The following is a 21575-nucleotide window of genomic DNA, read 5'->3' on the forward strand; positions in this document are numbered from 1 at the left end:
AGGGGATGGAGTATACAGTGGAACATAGACCTGGGAGTAACCATGCAAATGCAGATGGACTCTCCAGATATTTCTACTTAGAACATGAAGACTCAACTGGTCAAGGTTAGTTTAATGTCCTTACGTTTGGGGGGGAGTTGTGTAGGAGAATAGGATCTGCTTCTTATAGTTACCCCCACTTTTTGCTGATGTGACACTGTTTTCGACTTTGTCTGGCTGGGATCCTGCTATCCAGGACCCCCGCCTAGCTGCTTTCTCCTCTAAATTTATTACATGTACTTTAGGTACACTCCAGATTGGATTCTGGGGTACCCTTATAAGTCCCTAGTATATGTACCTAGGGCATAGGTACCCCAGAGGCCTCTCAGGGGCTGCAGCATGTATTATGCCACACCTGGGAGACCATTCAAAATGGCACCACAGGTCTGCTACAGCAGCCTGTGTAAGGTGGTGCATGCACCCCTTACTTAGATATAGGTTCACTATATCTATCCTATTTCAATGCACATATAAACCTATTAGTCACCTCTATGGCAGGCCTTATCAATCCTGAAGGAAGGGTGCTGGGTTTTATGTGAGAGGGTGCACCTGCATGAGCAGAGCCCCTCTGCTGCCTTCGGAACCTCTATTCCGGGGTTGTTTGTGATGCAGCCAACCATAGACTCTTAAGTGCATTATAACCTCGTGGTAAATGCTAACTTTAAAACGGCTGCATGGAAACATGTCGTGTTTGGTGTCAAACACCTTGGAATCATATCTCCCCGCCAGTAACTGGCGGGGGAGGTATGATTCCACCCTCCTAGCGGGAGAAATATGACAACACCGGTACACCCGGTACCAGCTTTCTCGACCCTGGCATCACAAGATGGGTACTGCCAGCCACAGACACGAGTCTGCCCTCCTGCTGTTGGACGAAACAACGGCAGGGGAAGGCTTGACAATAGGTTTTCTGTCACAGGGAGGTGTGACCACCTCCCAGACAGGCTTTAGTGTATTGGGACTGGGTGGGTGCACTCCAAGAGTGCTTTGATATCTGCACTGGGGGCACATTTGGTGTCCCTGCACATAGTCCAGCTCAAACCGGTTGCAGGAGCCATTTGCTCCTGCTCTGGCGCGAAACTAGACAAAGGACATGGGTGTAGCCACCCCTCTGTCCCGACCCTCCCATAGGTGGGTCCCCAGAGTTTGTCCCACCCCTTCCTTGGGTATAAAGTAGGAACCCCTGACTACAGGACAGTAGATATTACCTGGACTAAACTCTCGCTACAGAAACCAGGTACTTCGACGATCTGCATGACGCTGGATGACTGAAGAATCTCCCTTGGAGTAAAGGAGTTATTCCCCTGCTAAGCAGGCACCTAAACGCATCTGACTGGTTTGAATCTACGAAGCTCCTGAAGGACTCCGAAGATTTCTGCAACACAGGAGGTGGGTTCCCATGGTCTCTGAGGTTTATCTGCGCTCTCAGCTATTCTGAGGCCCGTATTCATCGTGGGGACCGTGCAACCCGAACCCCTGTGCACCGTGTACTTTTGCAGCAGCATATGCTTTCCGGCGATCCTTGAGGCTGTGCTTTGGGCTACTTGTAGTCCTTACCCCGAGCAGTGTTTCCACTGAAGAATTCCAGCCTACACTCCACGAGTGTTCCGTGGGCTGGTATTTTGTGATTCCTCTCAAGGTCCCTTCGTGATCCCTGGTCCGTTGGCCTGTGGGTCCCTGTGAAGGTAACTTTAACTTTCAGTGGGTTTTCCTGGTTGCTCCAGACATTACCTGACTCTCCATTGCTTGGAGAGTCCCCAGGATCTTGCTGGTCCTCACCAAAGCGGATTTCCTCTGACCACGTGAGTTGCAGTTGCCAAGGCTTGTTGGTGTTCAATCTGGACACTGACTCCCCAGCACTCGACATCCTTTGTGAGACAGCTCACGTCCGGACTTTGGTTGTCGTCGAAGTCTCCTGGTCCCCGTGGCTGCAGAGTCAAGCTTCACCTCTTCTCACCTGAAACACCCGACATCGGTGGGCATTCGTCTACCGAGCTCCTGGTCACCCCGAAGTGACCCAGACTCTGTCCCCTCTGCTTTCTGGTTCTTCTCAGCTCCGATCCATGCTTGGATCACACCGGACACTTTTCATCTTCCCGGCAGCAGCACTTCTTCGCATCACGCCATTGAAATCAACTAACGTTTCCAGCACCACTTGACCACTATGCACCCAGCTTTTCTGGGATAGGTAACACGGGTGCCTTGGTGCTCTCAAGGGTGCTGGCCTTAGAACCTTCTATGTTTCAAAGGGTTTGCTTGAAGTCCTCTCCTAAGTGTCCATAATCCTTAAAATTCCAACCACGACTTTCCCATAGAGTTGTATGGAACTTGAGTCTGTGTTCTCACACTGTACCTGTCCTCCGTGGCTCCCCTGTGTCACTACCTTGAGTGGTTCCTTGGGGTCCCAGTGATTCTACATGCTCTAGGCACTGTGTCTAGTCAAGTCGTGGTTGTTATACCACTATCCTAGTATATGCTTCGGTCTCCCACTGGAGCCCGCTGTGTATTGTGCTATTTACTGTCGTTCTAGTGATTTAATATTGTGTGCTTTGTTCTCTAATCTCATAAAGAGGTTAGTAGAGAGTGTTTAGTAATAAATCCATATATTTGATATATACCTTGTATGGTCATTCAGGAGGTTATAATCTGGTAAACCAAGCTGCATTACATTCCTTTAAGACTTAGCCTGAAGGCTGCTCTCCATAGCTACCATAGTATAGCTTTCAATAAAGTTTGTCTTTAACGTAATCATCAATAAGGGTTGTTTGGACTGGTACAAGGTGCCCACTTTAACAAGTGGACAGCATATACCAGGCCAACTTCTCACATCCGTTAAGAAATATTTTCCTCTTAGGAATTCTTGCATTGCATGGGCTATACAGCATTGTCGGATTTACTACTGTACAACAATCACACATCCATGGGATTATGCTGGGAGGTTTACATGCTGATTGCTGTGCATGTAGTGTACAATGGGAGGGTTTTATTGGCCCTAATGCAGGCGTATGATTAGGTTTGTTTCTGCTCTTGATCCTCTAGAGTTTTCTCTAACTAGCATCCATGCGAGCTTTGGTGGTTGTTTTAAGGCTATTGCATATGGTTATTTGAAGGCTATTGCATATGGTTATTTGAATATGCAATTTGAATATCTCCGCAAGGATTGTATCTAGCTATCTAATAAAATAATACTGCAGTATTGAAGCAAAGGTATTAATGCAGTTGCATTACCTTTTGCATTTCAAAGGGGGTGCAATGGCTATTTCAATCTGTATTTTGGGGAGTGCACTTTAATTGCTTTGGTATTTGCTGGTAATATTGAAGCTATGCTCCCTGGGAACTCACCATCCTTCAGGGGCAAGATTCAAAGCGGAAAGGGGTACACATAACAGGGATAGGGGCAGAGCTCATTTGAAATTATGACAGGGAATTAATACACTGCATACAGGAAATTCTTTCACAAATACATCACATCACCAGGAACCAGGACATTAACACACAGTGCACGTTATCACGGCTGCCAGTTACATTTTCAATAACAGAGCTACTGCTATAGTATTGGCAGTGCTTAATTTGAGCCGGTGGTTTCCAGTGCTCGGCACCAGCACTTAATTGTTAACACTGACATTTATGACAGCTGCCACATGGTGGTGCTGTTTGTATAATTTAGAGATGAGCAGAACAGCAATTGTTTATTAATTCTGTATACATTAAAAATAACTCATACTTGCTGCCCAAGCCATTTTTATAGCTTTGATAGCTTTGGGGGCCTGAAATAGTTCTGAATTGTCACACTTGTAACAGTGTGCTGATTAGTAGTTGTGTAGGTACTATCATTGGCAACATTGGTATTGGCAATGGCTGGTGCAAGAGGCGGAGGCCTCCTGATTACAGCCCTGGCACTGATTTTATTTTTGTACAAATTAAGCACCGAATTGGACACCAGCTCTGAGCCGAGCTGCTGTATTCTTAATGGTAACATCACTTCTTAAAGATCAGGCATGCATGTAATACAATGACAGCCCATCTAAGCAGGGGTGCTGTCACTAAAAGGAACAATATATGCATATAATAACAAGAATGCTATGTGAATAATGGAGTGTCAATACTTCTGGGTAGGACTGAAAGATTTTTAGTGGGAGACTGCAAGAAATCTGCATCAGAAGGTCCCACGGAGACCAGACGTTAGTGGGCCCCAACTGTGACAACCTGGGTCATTTGCTTCATATACCATGGGGCCCCTATACTGCAGAACTCCAAAACTTGGAAATATGTACCTCTTGCAGCAATAGTGAGGCAGAGCCAGGAGGTGCTGTGAGATGGAGACTCAGAACTTAGCAACACAACAAATAACTCTTAATAAATCAACGTCCATTCAGTGATTTTTCTTTAAAAAGGAAAAACACTTTAATGCACACAAAATTAAATATTTCGCACAAAATTACAAGTACAAAATGGCAGAAGCAGAAACTAATGGAAATACCCTCTACAGGGCCCTCCTAAAGAAGTGACAGAAGTCAATCAATCACCTAAATATGGTCTATACCAGCTAAGTGCTTTAACAGTTTGTGCACCAGCAGAGCCTAACTCCTAAACCCACTATACCGCTTAGATTCCTATAACAAACACATGTCAAGGTTCCTATAACAAACACAATACACCATTATAAAAAGTATGGGCCGCTGTCTTTGCACAGGATGTCACCATCACTCCCAACAATAGAATATAAGCATTTCAATAGTAATAACAACAGAACGTTACAAAAGTATGCATGCGTTCTGATTTTCACTACTCACGTGACACACCTATGTTCTTATCTTACTTTATATATCAATTACCACAATCAAACTAAATTACCTAACAACCACTGAGATCCCAGAAACTCACTAAACCATACACCCTATAACGATAAAGAAGTTCAGCACTATTTGTGTGTAAATCAATGGAAACCCTCTCCCAGGGTCATGAATTTCCAACTCTAGCAGACTTTAAGTGCCACTTTTCAAAGGTATGTGGGTGGAAGCTTTTATGAGGAATGGGGGGGCTTCAGGTTTCCTGCGGTCACCCCTCCACCCTCCCAAGAGCCACAACAATTGTTGACAGCACCCCTTCACCCTCAAGGGCAAAACCAGACACAATATGGACATTTTTAAGCCAGTGCTAGTACTTATTGCGTACTCCTTTCCCCCGAGACAGTTTTTGTGTTCTACCTTGGACGTAGCCTATGGTTTTTATGGTAAATATCTATTTTTTCTGATTTTTGATGCACCCAAATCACTCCTCCAGAGTGATTGCCTTTGCCTGTCCCCAGGCACCACACAACACCAGCAGGCTCCTTAACCAGTCCGGCACGGTTCTTCCAAGCCAGGAGGTGAAGCCGGTTCTCTCTCTGCTTCCCTCACAGCCAAGTACTGTGCTGCATGGGAGAACAGGTTGGCTCCTGCTCTCCCACTCCCATCAGATATGGTCAAGGGGAACTGAGTGCTGGGGTGTCTGCTGGTCCTACACTGGTCCCTATCTGAACGCCCAAATTACTCATGTCCAGGGCTCCTCAGATGAGGTTGATGCTCCAGTCTTCCCTTACCTCTAATTGGGAGGTTAGTAGCACAATGATGCTTCAGGTGGTGCTGGTCCCCTGAGGGAACCCAACTGGCTAGGAACTCCTGGAGGGATGAAACACAGATCTTGCTTGGGAGTCAACAATGCAGCAGTGCCCCCAATCCTCAGGGCACTGCTTCACATACTCAAAATGCTGCACACAATCTGCTCATTTAAGTGAAGATATCTCTGGTTCAGATGGGCTGATTCCTATGCCCCAAGTCCAGGGTAACCCTTTCCTTCAGTGTCTCTACAAAGTCCACCCTCCTCTGGCTCAAGAAGGAGGTTTGGAATTCATGCCATTACCTCCCTCTGAGGAAAGAGGCCTTCCACTCCACACAGCGGTTCATCTACACTGTGGGGTCGTCCTTCTTCTTTTTCTCCTTTGCTTTTCCAAGCTTTTTCCCTGAACTAAGGTTTAAAAATTAAGGTGGAGAATTCTAAAAGGTGGAAGACTTCACCCAATTCCGAACTGCGACATGACCTCTCCACCCTTAGATTGAAATTCCAGGGAACAGCACACGGTTGTCCAACCTTCCTGCACAGCCTTCCTGGGAGACCCATCATTTCTGGAAGATCTCTCTCTCTCTGAATCAGACTCCTCCCAGTCAGGTCTGACTTCTTCCTTGCAAGACCTGTGGCGAAATCTGCTAAAGGTCTGCCTGCTCTCTCTTTGTCTTTGGCGAGAACATCCTGCCAGTGTTTTCCTGAGAGAGGCACCAGATTATTTTACAGAAGTTCCTTCACACTTCTTTCCCCTCCCAGGAGAGGGGTAAAACCTCAGAATGAGTGTATTGTTCAGAAGGAGCTTTGAAATGCCTTCTCAAAAGCATACATTCAATAAAGGCAGGCACAGGGAAATATGTTCAATCTTAAAGTACAAAAATAGATGCATATATATAAGGAAACTAACTCTAGATATGCATTTGGGACCCAAATTGTGACAGGGAACGATATATTAACTGTCACCCTACTTCTTGCCAATCAAACCTTATAATTTAGGCATAATTTACACAAAGTATCAAACTAGATTGAAATACTGCAGATTTTACACATCTGCTAAAAAGAAAGTGGAAGTATTTGTATATCAGTTGAATGATAAGGCATTAACAGGCCATAACGAGTTTATTTTAGGTCCCATCTGTCACGGTGGTACTTGTGTGCCTATGCCAAGCTGAGTCAAACGATAGTCTTCCTCGCTCAGTCTGCACAGCAGTGCACACTCATGTCTACACATGTTTATGAGTAACCTGTACAAAGGCGAATACTCTTATCTTCTTTCAAAAGGTGGGCAAAGGTGGTTACAGCTCAAAACCCTTTTAAAGCTCAAAACCCTTTTAAACAAGCTAACAATGAGTGAAGTGCTTCATTAGAGAGACGTTCTCATAGCTGTGGACCACAAATCAGAGTCCCATAAGAAAAAATAAGTTGGGGATTCTCACAGGCCAGAATCTGTTTCGGTATACCTAGTATCACTGCTTCTCAGCAGGACTGTTGTATTTTGCTCTCTGCATGACAACCACCACAACGATTTAAGAAGTTTGCGGGAATGGTTGGTTACAGTGTGATCATGTATTATGAGCAATAAACTACCCACTTCCGTACATTATAAGGTTATTGCAAGTCACGTCGAAACTCCATGACCTTATGTAGGAACTCCTCTATCTTGTCACATAACTTCTCAAAGACTTGAAATATCCTTATAATATATGACAGGTGCACTTAATGACATATATAACAAATTAGAATACAAAAACTGTGATACCCCTCCAACCCCCTCCATTTTACCCTCACTCCAAACACTTCAATGAACTCAGCTTGAAAAGAACACTTTCATCCTGTTTTGGACATTCCCCAGCAGCCGCTTTATAACGCTGTAGCTCCTACAGGAGAAGGGAATGCTGCTGGAAAGGGATTCCAAAGCAGTCCTTCCTGCTTGTTGGAGAAATGCACAATGTAATGATGTGATGTGACATTAGGTGCTGAAGCTTTGGTGCTTTATCAAAGCAAATTTAGAGATGGGGGCACCATTTTATATTTTAATGTATAAAAGACTTACCACAACTAGTCCAGAAGAAACTGCGATCATGGCCAATCCAGTTCCCAGTATGAAGATCCAGGTCATGTGAAAGTTACCACTCTGCCAGTAACATAAAGTACAATTTGGTTCATAAGCATATGATTTGAAAAATAGAATGCCATTAAGCAATATTCTAGCCAATAACCATGCATGTCCTTTAAAATATGTACATAATAATTCTATTTTTTGGAGGTCATAGATTATTTTATAATGTACTAATTTTCTTACAGCATAGAGGTCAAAGCACTGGAGGAAAAAGGATGTTCTGGCCATATTCCAGAAAAACAATGCAATTTAGAGATTATTGTTTTAATATCTTACTACCTGCACTCAAATCATGTTTGTAGGGATAGCAATTGGTTACTTGTGGCAGGTGCTTAACAATCATTTCCCACACTCTATACATGGTACTGTGTAATACACACCTCTTGCATTTTGTCCAGTGCTCATTGCTTTGCAGCTAGCTGAAATTCTCTATGCCTCATACATAGTTACAGTTTTGCAACGCTGGAGAAGATACTAATTGGAATACAAATACTTTCCATGGTGATAAAATTGAAAACAATCGTTGCTGATAAAAATAACAATTTCAACTTAAAGCTTCCTCTTTTCAGCATTAAAATAATTTTTCAAAAATGACAAAATCTGAAATGTTGTGAAATGTCCCTGTTACGGTGTCAGATCTACAATTAATATCCTCAAGAAAACTATTTTAGAAAAAGTGAATAAAAATATCACATGTTAAAAATGTAGCTTTTAATGTGCCAAATAAGTGCTCTGAAATAGGCGCACTTAATGCTGGTGTAAAGGAGCCAATGCAATCTTTAAAAAAAAGACTTTATTCAGCGGCGTCACTATGGGGGTGCGGGGGTGCGGACCGCACCGGGTGACACCCTCACATGGGGTGACACCAACAGGGCCGGTGTGCGCAGAGCAACCTAACCTTTTAGGAGGAGGAGGTGCCTGTGCGCAGTGCGCACTGTCTCCCCTCCTTTCTTTTATTTGCTTCCCTGTGAAATGGATCCAAAAAAGAAAATCACTTTTGCTGGAAATCAATGTCGTATTTTTCTGACATTTAATTCCAAAATGCAGCATCGGGAATAAAAGTTTAAAAATATGAAAAATAACTAACTAAATAAAGTAAGACAGAGTGGTAGCAAACTGTCCAGATTGATTTTATTCACACCCAAACACATTAGTGCCACTTTTACAGAGTTTGCCAGTGAAGCGCTATTTTTGTTCTCTTGGCTTTGTTTTCCCTGGGCTTGGAACTAGTGCACCAATCCTGGAGGTACTGCAATGTGAGGATTGAAAAACAAAATTTGTACTGCTGCACTGTATCTAGGGATGTTGTCTTTTTTTACCATACTGCTTATGTTTTGTAAGGATATAAGCAATGGCCATTGAAATGGGTCCATTCAGGGCCCTGTTGTCATGTCCTTAACTTTTCAGGCAAAAGCACTCACTGACTTCTGAACAGTGAGTGTAAAAGCGTTAAGGTAACCATGTTGTTCCTGCTTACATTTCACATGGTTTGCAAAATTTTGCATTCCCTATGATTGTTTGCTTTTTCCAGGATGCTGTCACTTTTTTTTGTAGGCCACATATTGCTCTTGCCCAGTGCGTAATTTAAATTGAGCCGCATCCAGGTGTTTATAGCTGGCAACAATTGAGTTGTAGTTGAAGGCAGTCTGAGTTATTCTCAGTGGGGCAGTTTGGTGTTCAGTGGGGAGAGGATGTGGCACTATGGCCAGAGCTGCTGAATTTGGAACTGGGGAACCAGGTTCAGCCTTAATAACCAGTCCGCCAGACCACTCTCCTGAGAGAGCACTATCTCATGCTAGACCTTAGAAGGCTTCGCAAGACATTAGAAGCCCCGGTGTCGTAGCACCAGCAGGTGTACCCTAGCATGACAAGTGTAGGTTAACCTTCAAGGCTTGTCCACCACTCTTCATACTGAAGTCCTGTCTTGCGGGCAGGCCTGTGAAGCAGTACACCCTAGAACAGTGACCCTGTCACTGAGATCACAGGACCTTTGAGAAGGGCCAGCTCTAGGGCGGTGCAACCGGTGTGACCGCACCAGGTGCTCACTTTAGGTGGAGGCATCATTTTTGCAAGTATATTATGGTTTTAAAAGCGCTTGCTGCCTCCTTCCTGGCCTCCAGTAATTTTCGGTAACAATAAAAATGTCATGATGACTCTGGTGATTAATGTTCTTCCTAGAGAGAGATCGGAATTTTGTCTAATGGAAGATTTGAGTTAATGTACCTGCTGCAAGGAACATGTACCATGTAGATCACAAAGTGCACATAATGTAAATAGGCCAGTGGGCTACTGCTTTTGTCAGAGAGATCCTTTTGTTACTTGCAGTTTATAAGTTAAAATCCTAACATAGAACAGTGAGCTATTAACTGTCATCTACTCCGCAGCAACACAAGTCACATTTTTTATGAACTTTTGATACGTTTGAGCTACAAACAATTTATTAGTTTAAATGGTCAGATCATGCTGCAGATCTTGCATTATGAGGCAAATATGGCATATCCCACTTTGTGAACACATTTTACTGTCAATAACTCATTATAACCTTAAATAATCATGTGTATCCATTGGTTGATAAAACTGGGCAGTGAAACCAAACAAATACAAAAAATTGGGATGTTTGCGCATTCTGGCCACGCCTCTGGCTCTGCCCACTGATCCAATCCTTGGGTTATTCCCACCCTCTGATTCTCCGCCCACAGTTCCCCTACTTTTTTCCCCCACTTCGACCACTGATATATTGTGTTGACTAGCAGGTAGCCCACTGTACAACCTGATTAATGAGTCATTATCACACTGTTGTTAACAGGCACATTTTGTAAATATAGGAACTACATTTACAAACGTTACTAAGGATTCTGTATGGTCCCGTTATTTGTCAACTGTGTCCACTGGCGGACTCGGGCGGAGGAGATCTATGCGGTAAGTCGTGAGGGGGTGACACCATGAGTTACCCGCACCGGGTGACACCAACCCTAGTGACGCCACTGACTTTACTCTTGGGGATTCCAAAGAGTCAAATAAAGTATTTTTATGCTCTGAAATGATCACAAGCTGATATCACGTCGCTCTAGAAAACACTCAAGTTACAAAATATCTAAACATAAGCCAGGTATATAACGTCATTTTGTGATCGCAAAATCTACGGTATGCAAATCGGGGTTTGCAACATAAAATGACCTTTAGGTTTGTTTTAAACCCATTTTGCGAGTTAGAAAAGCTTTTCCAATTCGAAAATGAGTTGTGTTACCCTTAGCTAATTGCAATTAGGAAGGGGTGTAAAAGGAACAACCCTCCTAATTGTGGTGTAGTATGTTGTCTATCAATGGTTTGCAACCGTAATTCGTTGCAAACAATTGATCAGTTACTGACACCTCAAAGGAGGTGGTAAGTGATTCACAAAGGGGAAGGTGTCACTTGTGACACCTGACTGCTTGTAAAAGGTGTCAGGTGACCTCGGGGGGAGGGGTGGGGGAGGGGAGTAGGCAGTGAACCAGGAGACTACTGCCTGCTACCCTCAACGCTTTCCCAAACAGGGATTTTTTTTTTTTTTAGCAGCACCTGTTCCTGTAAGGAATACAGACTGCTGAAAAAAAGTTTCACATTTGGTAATACATATACAGGAGTGGAGGCAGCAGTGGCTCCTCCACGAGAACGGAGGAGCGTCGCCCCACCTGCTGCGAGCGCAGCAGGCAAACACACAAAAATAAAATGGCATAATATTGCCATTTTATTTTGCCACCAGCTCGCACTGTGTACAGTGTGATAGTGAGGTGGGGACGGGGCTGAACACTGCTATTGCAAGATTACTGCTTCCCCATTCAATGCGCATGTTGAATTGGCTGGCTTGCTACCTACGTCCAGCGAGACATGCGCACTGTAGACCTAGCAATACCCCGCCTGGCTCAGGCTTCCAGCATCAAAATTAGCGTTGGGTTAGCCTGCTCTCACCAATCCTGGAGCTGTTTTCATCCTGATGAGAGCAGATGCAGAATTCGATGGATTCATGTTCCACTGAGCAGGAAGAAAGACCTTCCATTCCTGCTCATCGAACGCTGGGGAGAAGTGCGGCATCACATATGGTGAGTTTGGTGCCATCGCGCCCCACCATATTTTTTAAACGGTAGCCGTCACTGAGTGGCACTCTACTATTTCTTGCAGGCTACCATCCCTGTGTTTGTAGCCAATCCTAGAGGACCACAAAAAGTGATCTGCCCAATTATCATTCACTAGTTAGGTTATTCTGCAACCACCAGCAGCTGGAGATTTTGTGATGCAATTTATTAATAAACAGGTAGAGGCAGGTCTCAAAAAGTCAGTGCACAATTAACAACCACTATTTGCAACTGCCTCTTAGTACACCTGAGCTTACAACTGTAGCTTGAAAACACTTACAAGCTCTTGTTTTGCCTTCTTGTCACTGGAGTAGCTTTTTTGGCTTACAGACGTACAGTTACAGTCTGCTGAAAACCATTATGAACTCCTGGACATTCAGGTAGTGCCTGGTCTTGGCCATTGTGAGTCATTCTCTACTTAGAAGCCAAGGTCTCTTATCTCCAAGAACCTAAGGAAAAGAATGGGCATGTCTTGCGACTATTTCATTCTCCCCAATGTCATTTTCAGCCGTAACCTCACAAGATAGATTGACACGAAGAATATGTGGGGTGTGTGGGAGGAGGTGATGAACATAGTCACTCCTCTTTCCTTGTCTCTCTATCTGCCAAATCCAGATTTATCTCTCGCTGTGTCAGACATTTGCACTCACACTCACCAATTTCACTTCCATTCACACCTTTGTGCTCTTAGGGTCCACTTCTGCAGCGTCCACCGAGAGAGGATGTAGACTGTAGAGTGCACGCCGCAAGCAATCAATACAACATAACATCTATATGCCCAAGTTACAGACCAATGAAAACAAAAATCAGAAAACATTATCCTGCAAACCAACGTAACTAACAGTGTATATGTATTTGGGATAAGTGTCAACTGGGTCAAATCATATTATTGTTCCTGGTATTAGTTATTCTTGCCCGTTCAGATGTCCATTTGACAGACTATTGCCACTGTCATTAATCTTCAAAGCAAAGCAGGAGGAAGTCTGCCACGTATGACACTCACCTGAATATATGTTTCGACAAACTCCCATTTTATTTTGAAAATATAATCGATTATTTGATGCGTGAGGAATCCAAAGGTTCCAACTACTGTTCCAATGAGTCCCATCATCAGCCATCTGTCCCAATCGGATCTATAGAGAACAAAAATAAATATGTTTCATTATTCTGTAATGGTGAAATGATTGCCAAGTATATTACTTGTTTGAAGCGAATTATAGTGAGTACATAAAGAAGCAACTTTTTCATTAGCAGTCACAGACATTTTCCTGGACCAAGTTATAAGTGCAGAATAGTGCTACTGAATTTTTTTTAAATATCTGACCTCGCGTTAAAAGAGGAGATTGGCTCTACGGTCCTGAATGTGCTGAAGATGGACTGGATTTCCCCTCTACCATTTCTCCTTTCTCTCCTTTGTTTTGCCCAATCCCTCCCCCGATGATATTAGTTGTACCTTGCATATTTTTCATACAGCAGATGTACCTAATACATAAGATATATTGTCTCATGTTCTGTTACCTTAGCGAAACTTACTTCCTAAAGGTTGAATATTCACTGATGTAATAAATATAATCATGATTTAGGTGGATCTATATTGTATAACCTAAGTCTGCTAACTCTCACGTTGACTACTGCATGTTTTCCTTCTACTACTTATGTATTATGGTATTTCTCTTTTTATACCTTGCATGGGCGATGTATCATTTGAATGACTGTATATTGCTGTCAAATGCCAATAAAATATTTGGAACAGAAAAAAAAGAGGAGATTGGCTCATTAAGCTGACACGTCTGTCCTGTGGTTATAGGATAAACATAAGATTCAAATGCTTCACAGGATGCAGTTAGTTCATGCAGACATTTGGAATTTGTCAGATATGGACTGGAGGGATCTCAGATCACACAATGTTGTCAGTTACATTAAGGGCCTGATCAAGAGTTTGGCGGACATTTTAATGTCTATCAGGGCTACTGAGTGAAATCCTGTCATCTCTAAGCAGTGCCAGGAATCGCTGTCACAGTGGTACTTGTCAACGAAGGAAAATTTTGAAAAGTGGTTCAGTCAAACATGATGACCGGATGTTAAACTTTTCCAAAGTTTTGCATTTTTGAAAAACAAACTCCCAAAGCGGGAGTTAAAAAAAAAAGTAAAACTAATGGCCCCCAGACCTTGGAAGTTGTCTCCCGTGGTGAAGGGGTCATTTTTAGGTCTCGCCTGAGCCAGCGCGCATGTGCTGCTCTGCGAGGCTTCTAGTAAGGACTTGTAACTCGGAGCACACACTCGTGCGTGTCCTTTTTTTTCTTGTTCACCCGCTATTAGCCTTTGTGTGCGTCTTTCTAAGAAAGACAGCACGCAATTGGCCAAAGGCGGGTGCAAGTCCCGCCTTCCTTCCAAACGTTAACTCCTATGGCCTAGGGAGCGCGGCCGGATGACAGCTGTATTCCTGACATACCTTCGCGGCCGCGCTTGTTCCACTAGGCCGCCGTAGCATTCACACTGCCCGATCAAAGATGTTTTGCTTCTCTAGGTTCCCTTAGCGGCACATTGCCCTGGAGACCGACTTGGCGATCTCAGCTGTTCGCGGTGTTTTCTCCGTTTCTCGCCCTCCAAACAGCCAAACTCACGTGTTTTGTTTACTCATTTCGCTGAATGTGACTCGTATTTTATTATTTACTAGTTTTTGGGCAGCGGACTTCCGCGTGTGCCTGTAGGTGCTCTGAGAGACCGCTGCGGGAATCTCCAGCGAGGGAGGCAGCGTTAATGCTTTTGGTAGTGATTAGGGGTCCTTTATAACACCCTACCTTGCGTTGTGGATAAAGGTGTGATAGTCACAGGGTTTGTACCCCTCTCATACGCAGAAGGGAATATCATTTGTAATATTACCTTAGGAGAATCTCTACCTCCGCCTCTCCTGAATGTTAGGTGGTGTCCCCGACTAAAGGGAATTTAGGGGGAACTATTTGCAATAATAGTCTTGCCCTTTGTTAGCGGGTAATAATATTAATGACATTTATTGTAGCCGCTGGCTACGAAGCCCTTTCTATGCACAGCGGCGGCAATCCAATCTGTTTACTGCAATAAGAAATCAGGTGCTGACAGAACTAACTAAACATCCTGAATGATATGGGGGAAGTTGAGGAGGCTTTCTGAGCACCAATTTGAGGCCCTCCACCAAACAGCCCCCTGCTTTGGTGAAATAGGTTTGTGTTACAGGTGGCATTAAGGGGGCTAAAAATGTACCAGTACATTTTACCAATTATTGTGATGCCCTTGAACGCCAAATTACGTCAACCCCTTTTACATAGTTTTGTCACATTGGTGGATGGCATGTGTTAGGTCCTTACTTTCCATTGGATAGATTAGCTCCAGCTTTAACCCAAGGATCACGCTCAGGGTCATTTTCTAGTTGCTGGGTTATTTTTTGTACTTGTTTTATATTTGGTAGCTTGTGTTAGTTCTCACAGGGAATTGTTGGTCTTCTCCGCGAGTCCCACCTGTTCACTGTGTGCATCTTCTAAAATAGAAGGGAGGACCTGGTCTCCAGTCAATTCAGGTTCAACATAAGGACCCAACGTGCCTACTCCTCCATTTAGCCTTTAAGTATCCGTTCTTGGGGATCCGGGATTCCTTGGCACCTGTCTTTAATACAAAATGTTTAAGGGCAGGGGCACAGAGTTCGCTGGTGTGCTCCGTGTCTCACTACACCAGAACCAGGGTGGGTATTCCCAGTCTTGTGCCACTCCAACAGGGGCGATTTCCCATCTTCGAGTGTAGGATACCTAATACCAGCCCCCAGCTAATACGTTCTGCTGGGTAGAGGGGCTCGCATCCAGTGACTGCCAGACAGGCTTGACCTTGAGCGGATCTCCTGGTTGCCTAATTTCCACTAGTGCGATGTGACTGGACTTTTCATGGGTTTCTGAGGCACTTTCAAGCTCAACCTCCCAAATGTATCCAGCCTTCTCCACGATGGATTGCTCTGGCAGTCAAGGCTTGTTCAGGTACGACGAACTGCAGGATCTTACATTCATCGAGAGACCTGTGCGCAGACGTCCTAAGGTATTTATGGCATAGGAGGCGTCTTTCTAGATTGCTTAAAGCGTCCATTTTAAGTTTAGATTATCATAAAATGAAAGAGTGCTATTTTGTAAAGCTTTAATCCCCAGCTGAATCTGTTGCATCACCTCGATTACATATCTCTACTTATTGTTGCCCAATGTTCATTTTCCTGACCTTTGAAGTATAAAAGAATGAGAGTAGCCACTTGCATTCACATATTTGACCACACATATAACATATAGGGCTCTTTCAAAGTGAATTAGTCCTCAGAGCCAGCAGGCCAGCATCGTTTAACAGTACCACATATGTCCTTTATTCTTTGCTCCAAATATCTTTCAGTGAAACAGGTGCACTTTGTTTTGTGGTTTGTAGAACTTGAGCAATAATAACTCGAGGGTGTAGAATTGTAGCACAGAATCAGTGGGTTTGATATTAAGTATGATTTTAGAATTTGAACCCACTGACCGTTGACGTGCTTGGTTCTCTAAAACAGTACAGATCACTATGGGGATGCAACATACACTTGCCCCCACTTCTAATGTCCCAAAGGCGAGACCTATTGGCTATGCCAAATGCTTGTTTATATTTACTGTCCGGGAAGGAAAAAAAAGATATCCGCCTGCCTGACATGGGCGAGCATTCGCATGGCTTACCTCCGATGGCCCATACTATGTCGAACTATCGGAGGAATACATTAGCAAAATAGTAGGCTCAGTCGGCGTAAGAAAGAGAAGGTACCCCATATTTAATTTTGGGTTTTAGATGAGGGGGGAAAAAAGAAAAAAATCTGGGAGAAAACCTCTAAACTAACCCACTTTGTTTTACTTTAGGCCAAAGGCTCTTTTTATAGACATGTACCCCAAGACTCATTCCTATAACATAATTGATACATACAATTGTGTTTGTTTGTGTGTAGAAAAATATATATTTTATTTGTATTCTTTATTTTTTAATCATTTTTACATATATATATATATATGTTTTTTCATATTAAATGAACATTCATATATTTACAATCTAAATATGGAGATTATCCTGAGACACAGTTTGAAAATTTGTTCATAACCCCACAGAACACCCATCATACCTACATTCATACCTCTCAAAACTCTACTATCACACTAGCATTCACAAAACAACAACATTGTGAAAAAAGATTTTTTAAAGCATGTCTGGGATCCTATATCATTCTGACCGAGACCATTGAAAGTTAAAATCCTTTCCCCAATTATTCTGATCCAGTTCTTGTCTTGTCAATGTCTCTGGTAGGATTCCCTTGTGTCTAGATAAGGTCTACGCACGTTTCGGTGAACATCATATTAAATCACCTTCATCAGGACCAAATATGTCTTAGATCAATGTCAACAGACACGTGGACATGGGGTTATCTGAGTAATTCTGTATGGTTCTCCTCCAATGGATGCAGGTGTACCTCATCTAGCACACAGTGCATACAGGACCATATATTGATATTTGCCTCTGGTATGTTCAACGATTATCAAATTCCGTTACACAAAGTTTTCCCTTGAATTGGTTTAGCGATCTTTCCCAAGTTTAGGTGACTTGCTTGTAGCTCAATTATTAGTCGGGATAGATCTTTGCCAAAGGATCCATCATCAAAATGGTCCAGAGTAGTTTAGTGAGCCATCATAGTGGCCTGAGATACTGCTGTCTTGTCCGACCGGGACCTCCACCGGCGTTTACCCAGGGATCCATCCAGGCTCAGTCATCAACATACTGTTGGTCCACCAAGCCCTAAATCAGGCAAGCAGACCGAAAGTTTGACTCTGTTTCTGTTGCGATAGAGTACCCTCTCTGCCAAACTCTAAATCAGCCGCTAAGACTGGCTACAGAAAAAGAAAAAAAATCACAAATTCAAAAGATACAAATGAACATGTATAATTTTCAGAGCTTAGTGAAAAAAACAACTCCACAGCAGACATCAGGGGAAAAAAGCGTGAAGATTACCAAAGAATCAGCCAAGTCACACTGTGAGTAGGAGACAAACATATATAAGTGAGAAAATACTGATGTAAGCAGCCAAGAAAAAGAGAAAGGTGGCACGACATTAGAAGTACTAATCGATCAATTAAATAGGAAACCAAACACTGTGTACCCGGACAGACTATTAAAATCCAAACATAAATTCAATGATATGTATACAAAAGGACAGAATGGCACTATTTCAGTATTGGACACTGACACGAATTACGTGACTGGACAGATCAGTGGGAACTTCATACTCACAGGCTAATGCTTAGGATCTGTGATCATTTCCGATTGTCACAGAATTCTCAAAGTAATCCATAAGTACACTTGGAAACTTGTGACTGGGACTGATTGCAGGAGAGGAGTACACACGTGTGAACATTTCCATATATGGAAATTTAGCAAGCCTTAATTTCCACACGGGTACATGAAGCACCAATGTGCTTTCGCATTTTTAATTTCGTTTTCGTTTTCCAAGTAGAAAAATGTTTTTCTCCTTGGAAAATCCTATTTTTTATACCTCATAATTGTATAAACTTTTAACCCTCCTCCTTTCACCAGAAGATGAATTGGCTTCTGCCTTGACACATGTAAATCTCTGATTGAGTTAAAGGTGGGAAATGACCTGCAAAATGTGCGATTGCTCAGAAACCTATGTCTTTGTTCACCACATTTTGCAGGTGTCTCCTTCTTGCAACACCAACAATTCTAAATTGTTCGGAACAGTGGGCACCTAAAATATTTCTTGGCCTGGGCTCCTAAAATTCTTTAGATGACACTGGGTCAATAGTAAAGCGAAGTGAATGGACTTAATTACTACCTGATTAGAAGCACACAATATTTGACAACTTGTCCACGCTTTATGTAAAAGAATATCTGAAGCACAACTACATGAGCAGATATTCCCAGAGATAAAGGTTTGTCATACTGACAGACATTAATCCATTTAAAGGAGCAAAGCATACATTTTTGATCCTGTGACTCAGGAACAGTATTTTGTTGTTGTAAACACTGCTATTTATGCTTATGAAATTTATGTGTGACTAGGGTGTGCAAGCATTTTTGTGAAACAGGCCATGGATGAGAAAGAGGTCCCAATAGATTCTACGTCATGATTATTAATAATTCAGGAGGCATTTTTCGGTGCCCTTCTAATGGACCAGGGGTCTTAGCATTATTGCACATTTACACATATTTTCAGACCGCTGCCATGTTGTTGTCCTATCTTCTACATTGCACATTTAGCCTGACTGATCAAGTAAGGGTCGCCTCATTCTGAAGCTGGTGCAACAAATGAAAACTGCAGATTTAATAAAGTCAGCCTTTTACTATAGCATTATTTCAAAATGTTCTCACATTCCTGCCACCAGAAGAGCCTGCTCGTCAGTGTCTATCAGGGGTTTCTTTTTGATCACATTGCATTGAGAAAAATTGCATAAAGGTAGGACGTGGAGTTAAGCAATACTTGCTGCAGCTGATGGGACTGCAGAGCGCCAGTCCATTGAAAACGCAAAGTGTACTTAGAATATTGTGATATTAACCAGCTATTTCTCCATTAAGCATGTGTTAGGCTTCCATGAGTTTTCCAGAGTATCTGTTTTTTTCACAATGCACAAAAAATAATTCCAGACAGGAAAGACAATGGGCGAGCATGCCAAGATCCCTTGGAGTACTCTCTGCTTAGCCTCAAGGTCACGGGCAATAATTCCTAAAGAGCAAATCAGTCCTTAAATGCCGGGGAGTGTCACGGGCATCGGTAGTACTCACGGGCATCGGTAGTACTCACGGGCATCGGTAGTACTCATGGGCATCGGTAGTACTCACGGGCATCGGTAGTACTCATAGGCATCGGTAATACTCATGGGCATCGGTAGTACTCATGGGCATCGGTAGTACTCATGGGCATCGGTAGTACTCATGGGCAACGGTAGTACTCATGGGCATCGGTAGTAATCTGTTCATCCTCCCAGCAGATCGATGGATCGCATCACCTTCTTCACAGTAGACGGCCCCACTTGTACAGGGTCACAGTAAATGGACAGCATCGCCTAGGGAGGCTTTCCTTCAAGTTCCTTCTGGAAGTGTCTTTTATTGAAAACGTCCACCTGGAAATTGCTCAGGCCACACAGCACTCATGAAGACGGATCAAACTGTCTTGCTCTTCAGCTTGCTGCACGCAGTGGGGAAGGATTCCGTGTCCCAGTGGTCTGCAGCAGCCTGGCTTGCAGTGCTCCCCTTGATAGAGGAACACTCTGCACTGTCTCGACGCCCTCTAGTGGTTTGGCTGTGGTGCTGCAGCAGGTTACAGGTCACACCCACCACACAGGTGGCTTGCACTCCCAACATGGCGACAGGCAGCCTCAACAAAGCACCCTGGGGGAGGAGCCTAGCGCGCAACCAAGATGGCCGCGTAGGTGCGAGGCTCCCGAGGACCTCCGCGACCTCCTATCACTATCCTGAACATATCCTGTCCCAGATGAGGGGACTGTGTTGGTGAGCCCGAGCTGAGGTGGCGCCCGTTTTCCGCTTCCAATCGGACCTCGGACACCGACTTTACCACCGATCGAGGTTTGTGGCCTTCTCCTAGCCGAACCCCGGATTTGCGTTGTGGGGCGATCCAGTGACGAAGTGAATAACAGCGGCGGGCAGGGTTTGGTGGCTCGTGGAACCCGCACTTTCACTTTTGCTTTCGTACCCTCCTGGCTGTCTATGCGAGGTTGGGTCACGGGGCTTTGTGTGTTGGTGTGGCCTCTCTGGGGGACCCCGCCTGCCCGCCAGCTGTGATCCGCCCTGCAGATCTGGGGTGGCACCCCCCCGGAGCCCGTGGACCGGCTTGCCTGCCCTTCACGACGTGGCTGGTGCGATCGGGAGACTGGGACCATGGCCACGAAACAAGATGGCGATCGGGCAAAGGTAAAATCGACCCGGCGTGGCGCAGCCCAACAGTCCAACAGCATGGATCGCTATACCCTCCAGAAGGGATCACCTGAGGTGCCCCGCAAGTCCCCTGAGGGCCCTATTGATGCCCCCGGATCTGACTCTGCGGGATGTCATGGGCGCCATCGCCGAGATGAAGGCCTCTGTGGGCCAGCGTTTTGACACACTGGCGCAGAAGATCGACTCGGTCCTCGTAGATGTTGGCCTGATAAGGGCCGATCTCTCCAAGACCAACGACCGAGTTGATTCTTTGGCCCACACCGCATCGGGCCTTACGACAGATGTGGCGGCCCTGCAAACGGAGGTGCGCCGACTTGCTCGGGCGAGTGCGCTAATGGATCGTCGCCTGGAGGACTCCGAGAGTCGGGCCCGGCGTAACAACATCCGTATCATCGGGGTGCCTGAGGGACGTGAGGAAGCGGCGGCGGACCTTTTCGTGGAAGACCTGATCGTCAACCATCTCCAGCCACGGGGGCTGAGTAAATTCTTTGCTGTGGAGAGAGCCCACAGGGTTCCCGGGGGAAGGCCTAAGGTCGGAGCCGCTCCGAGACCTCTCATCGCCCGGATTTTTAATTTTCGGGACAGAGACGCTATCCTGCAATCCTCCAGACTACAGGGACCGATTAGACTTGATAATATGGATATTAATTTTTATCCTGATTTCACCCCTGCGGTCCAGAAGCAGAGACTGAGCTTCCTTGGTGTCAAGCACCGTCTTC

The 21575-nt window shown here is 44.3% G+C and overlaps 1 protein-coding gene across 1 annotated transcript in view; it reads right to left on the bottom strand.

The window, feature by feature from the left end:
• Positions 1 to 21575, bottom strand: part of LOC146831375 (chloride channel protein C-like) — a 497244-nt gene that overhangs the window by 387301 nt on the left and 88368 nt on the right. Inside the window, exons 2-3 of the mRNA XM_085605651.1 lie at positions 12875 to 13004; positions 7694 to 7774 (exon numbers count right to left, since the gene is read on the bottom strand). Coding sequence (XP_085461777.1) covers positions 7694 to 7774; positions 12875 to 13004 — 211 coding nt within the window. The remainder of the gene's footprint in view (positions 1 to 7693; positions 7775 to 12874; positions 13005 to 21575) is intronic.

Source organism: Triturus cristatus, chromosome 5_1 (genome assembly GCF_964204655.1).
Source record: "Triturus cristatus chromosome 5_1, aTriCri1.1, whole genome shotgun sequence".
In the NCBI taxonomy this organism is placed as follows: domain Eukaryota; kingdom Metazoa; phylum Chordata; class Amphibia; order Caudata; family Salamandridae; genus Triturus; species Triturus cristatus.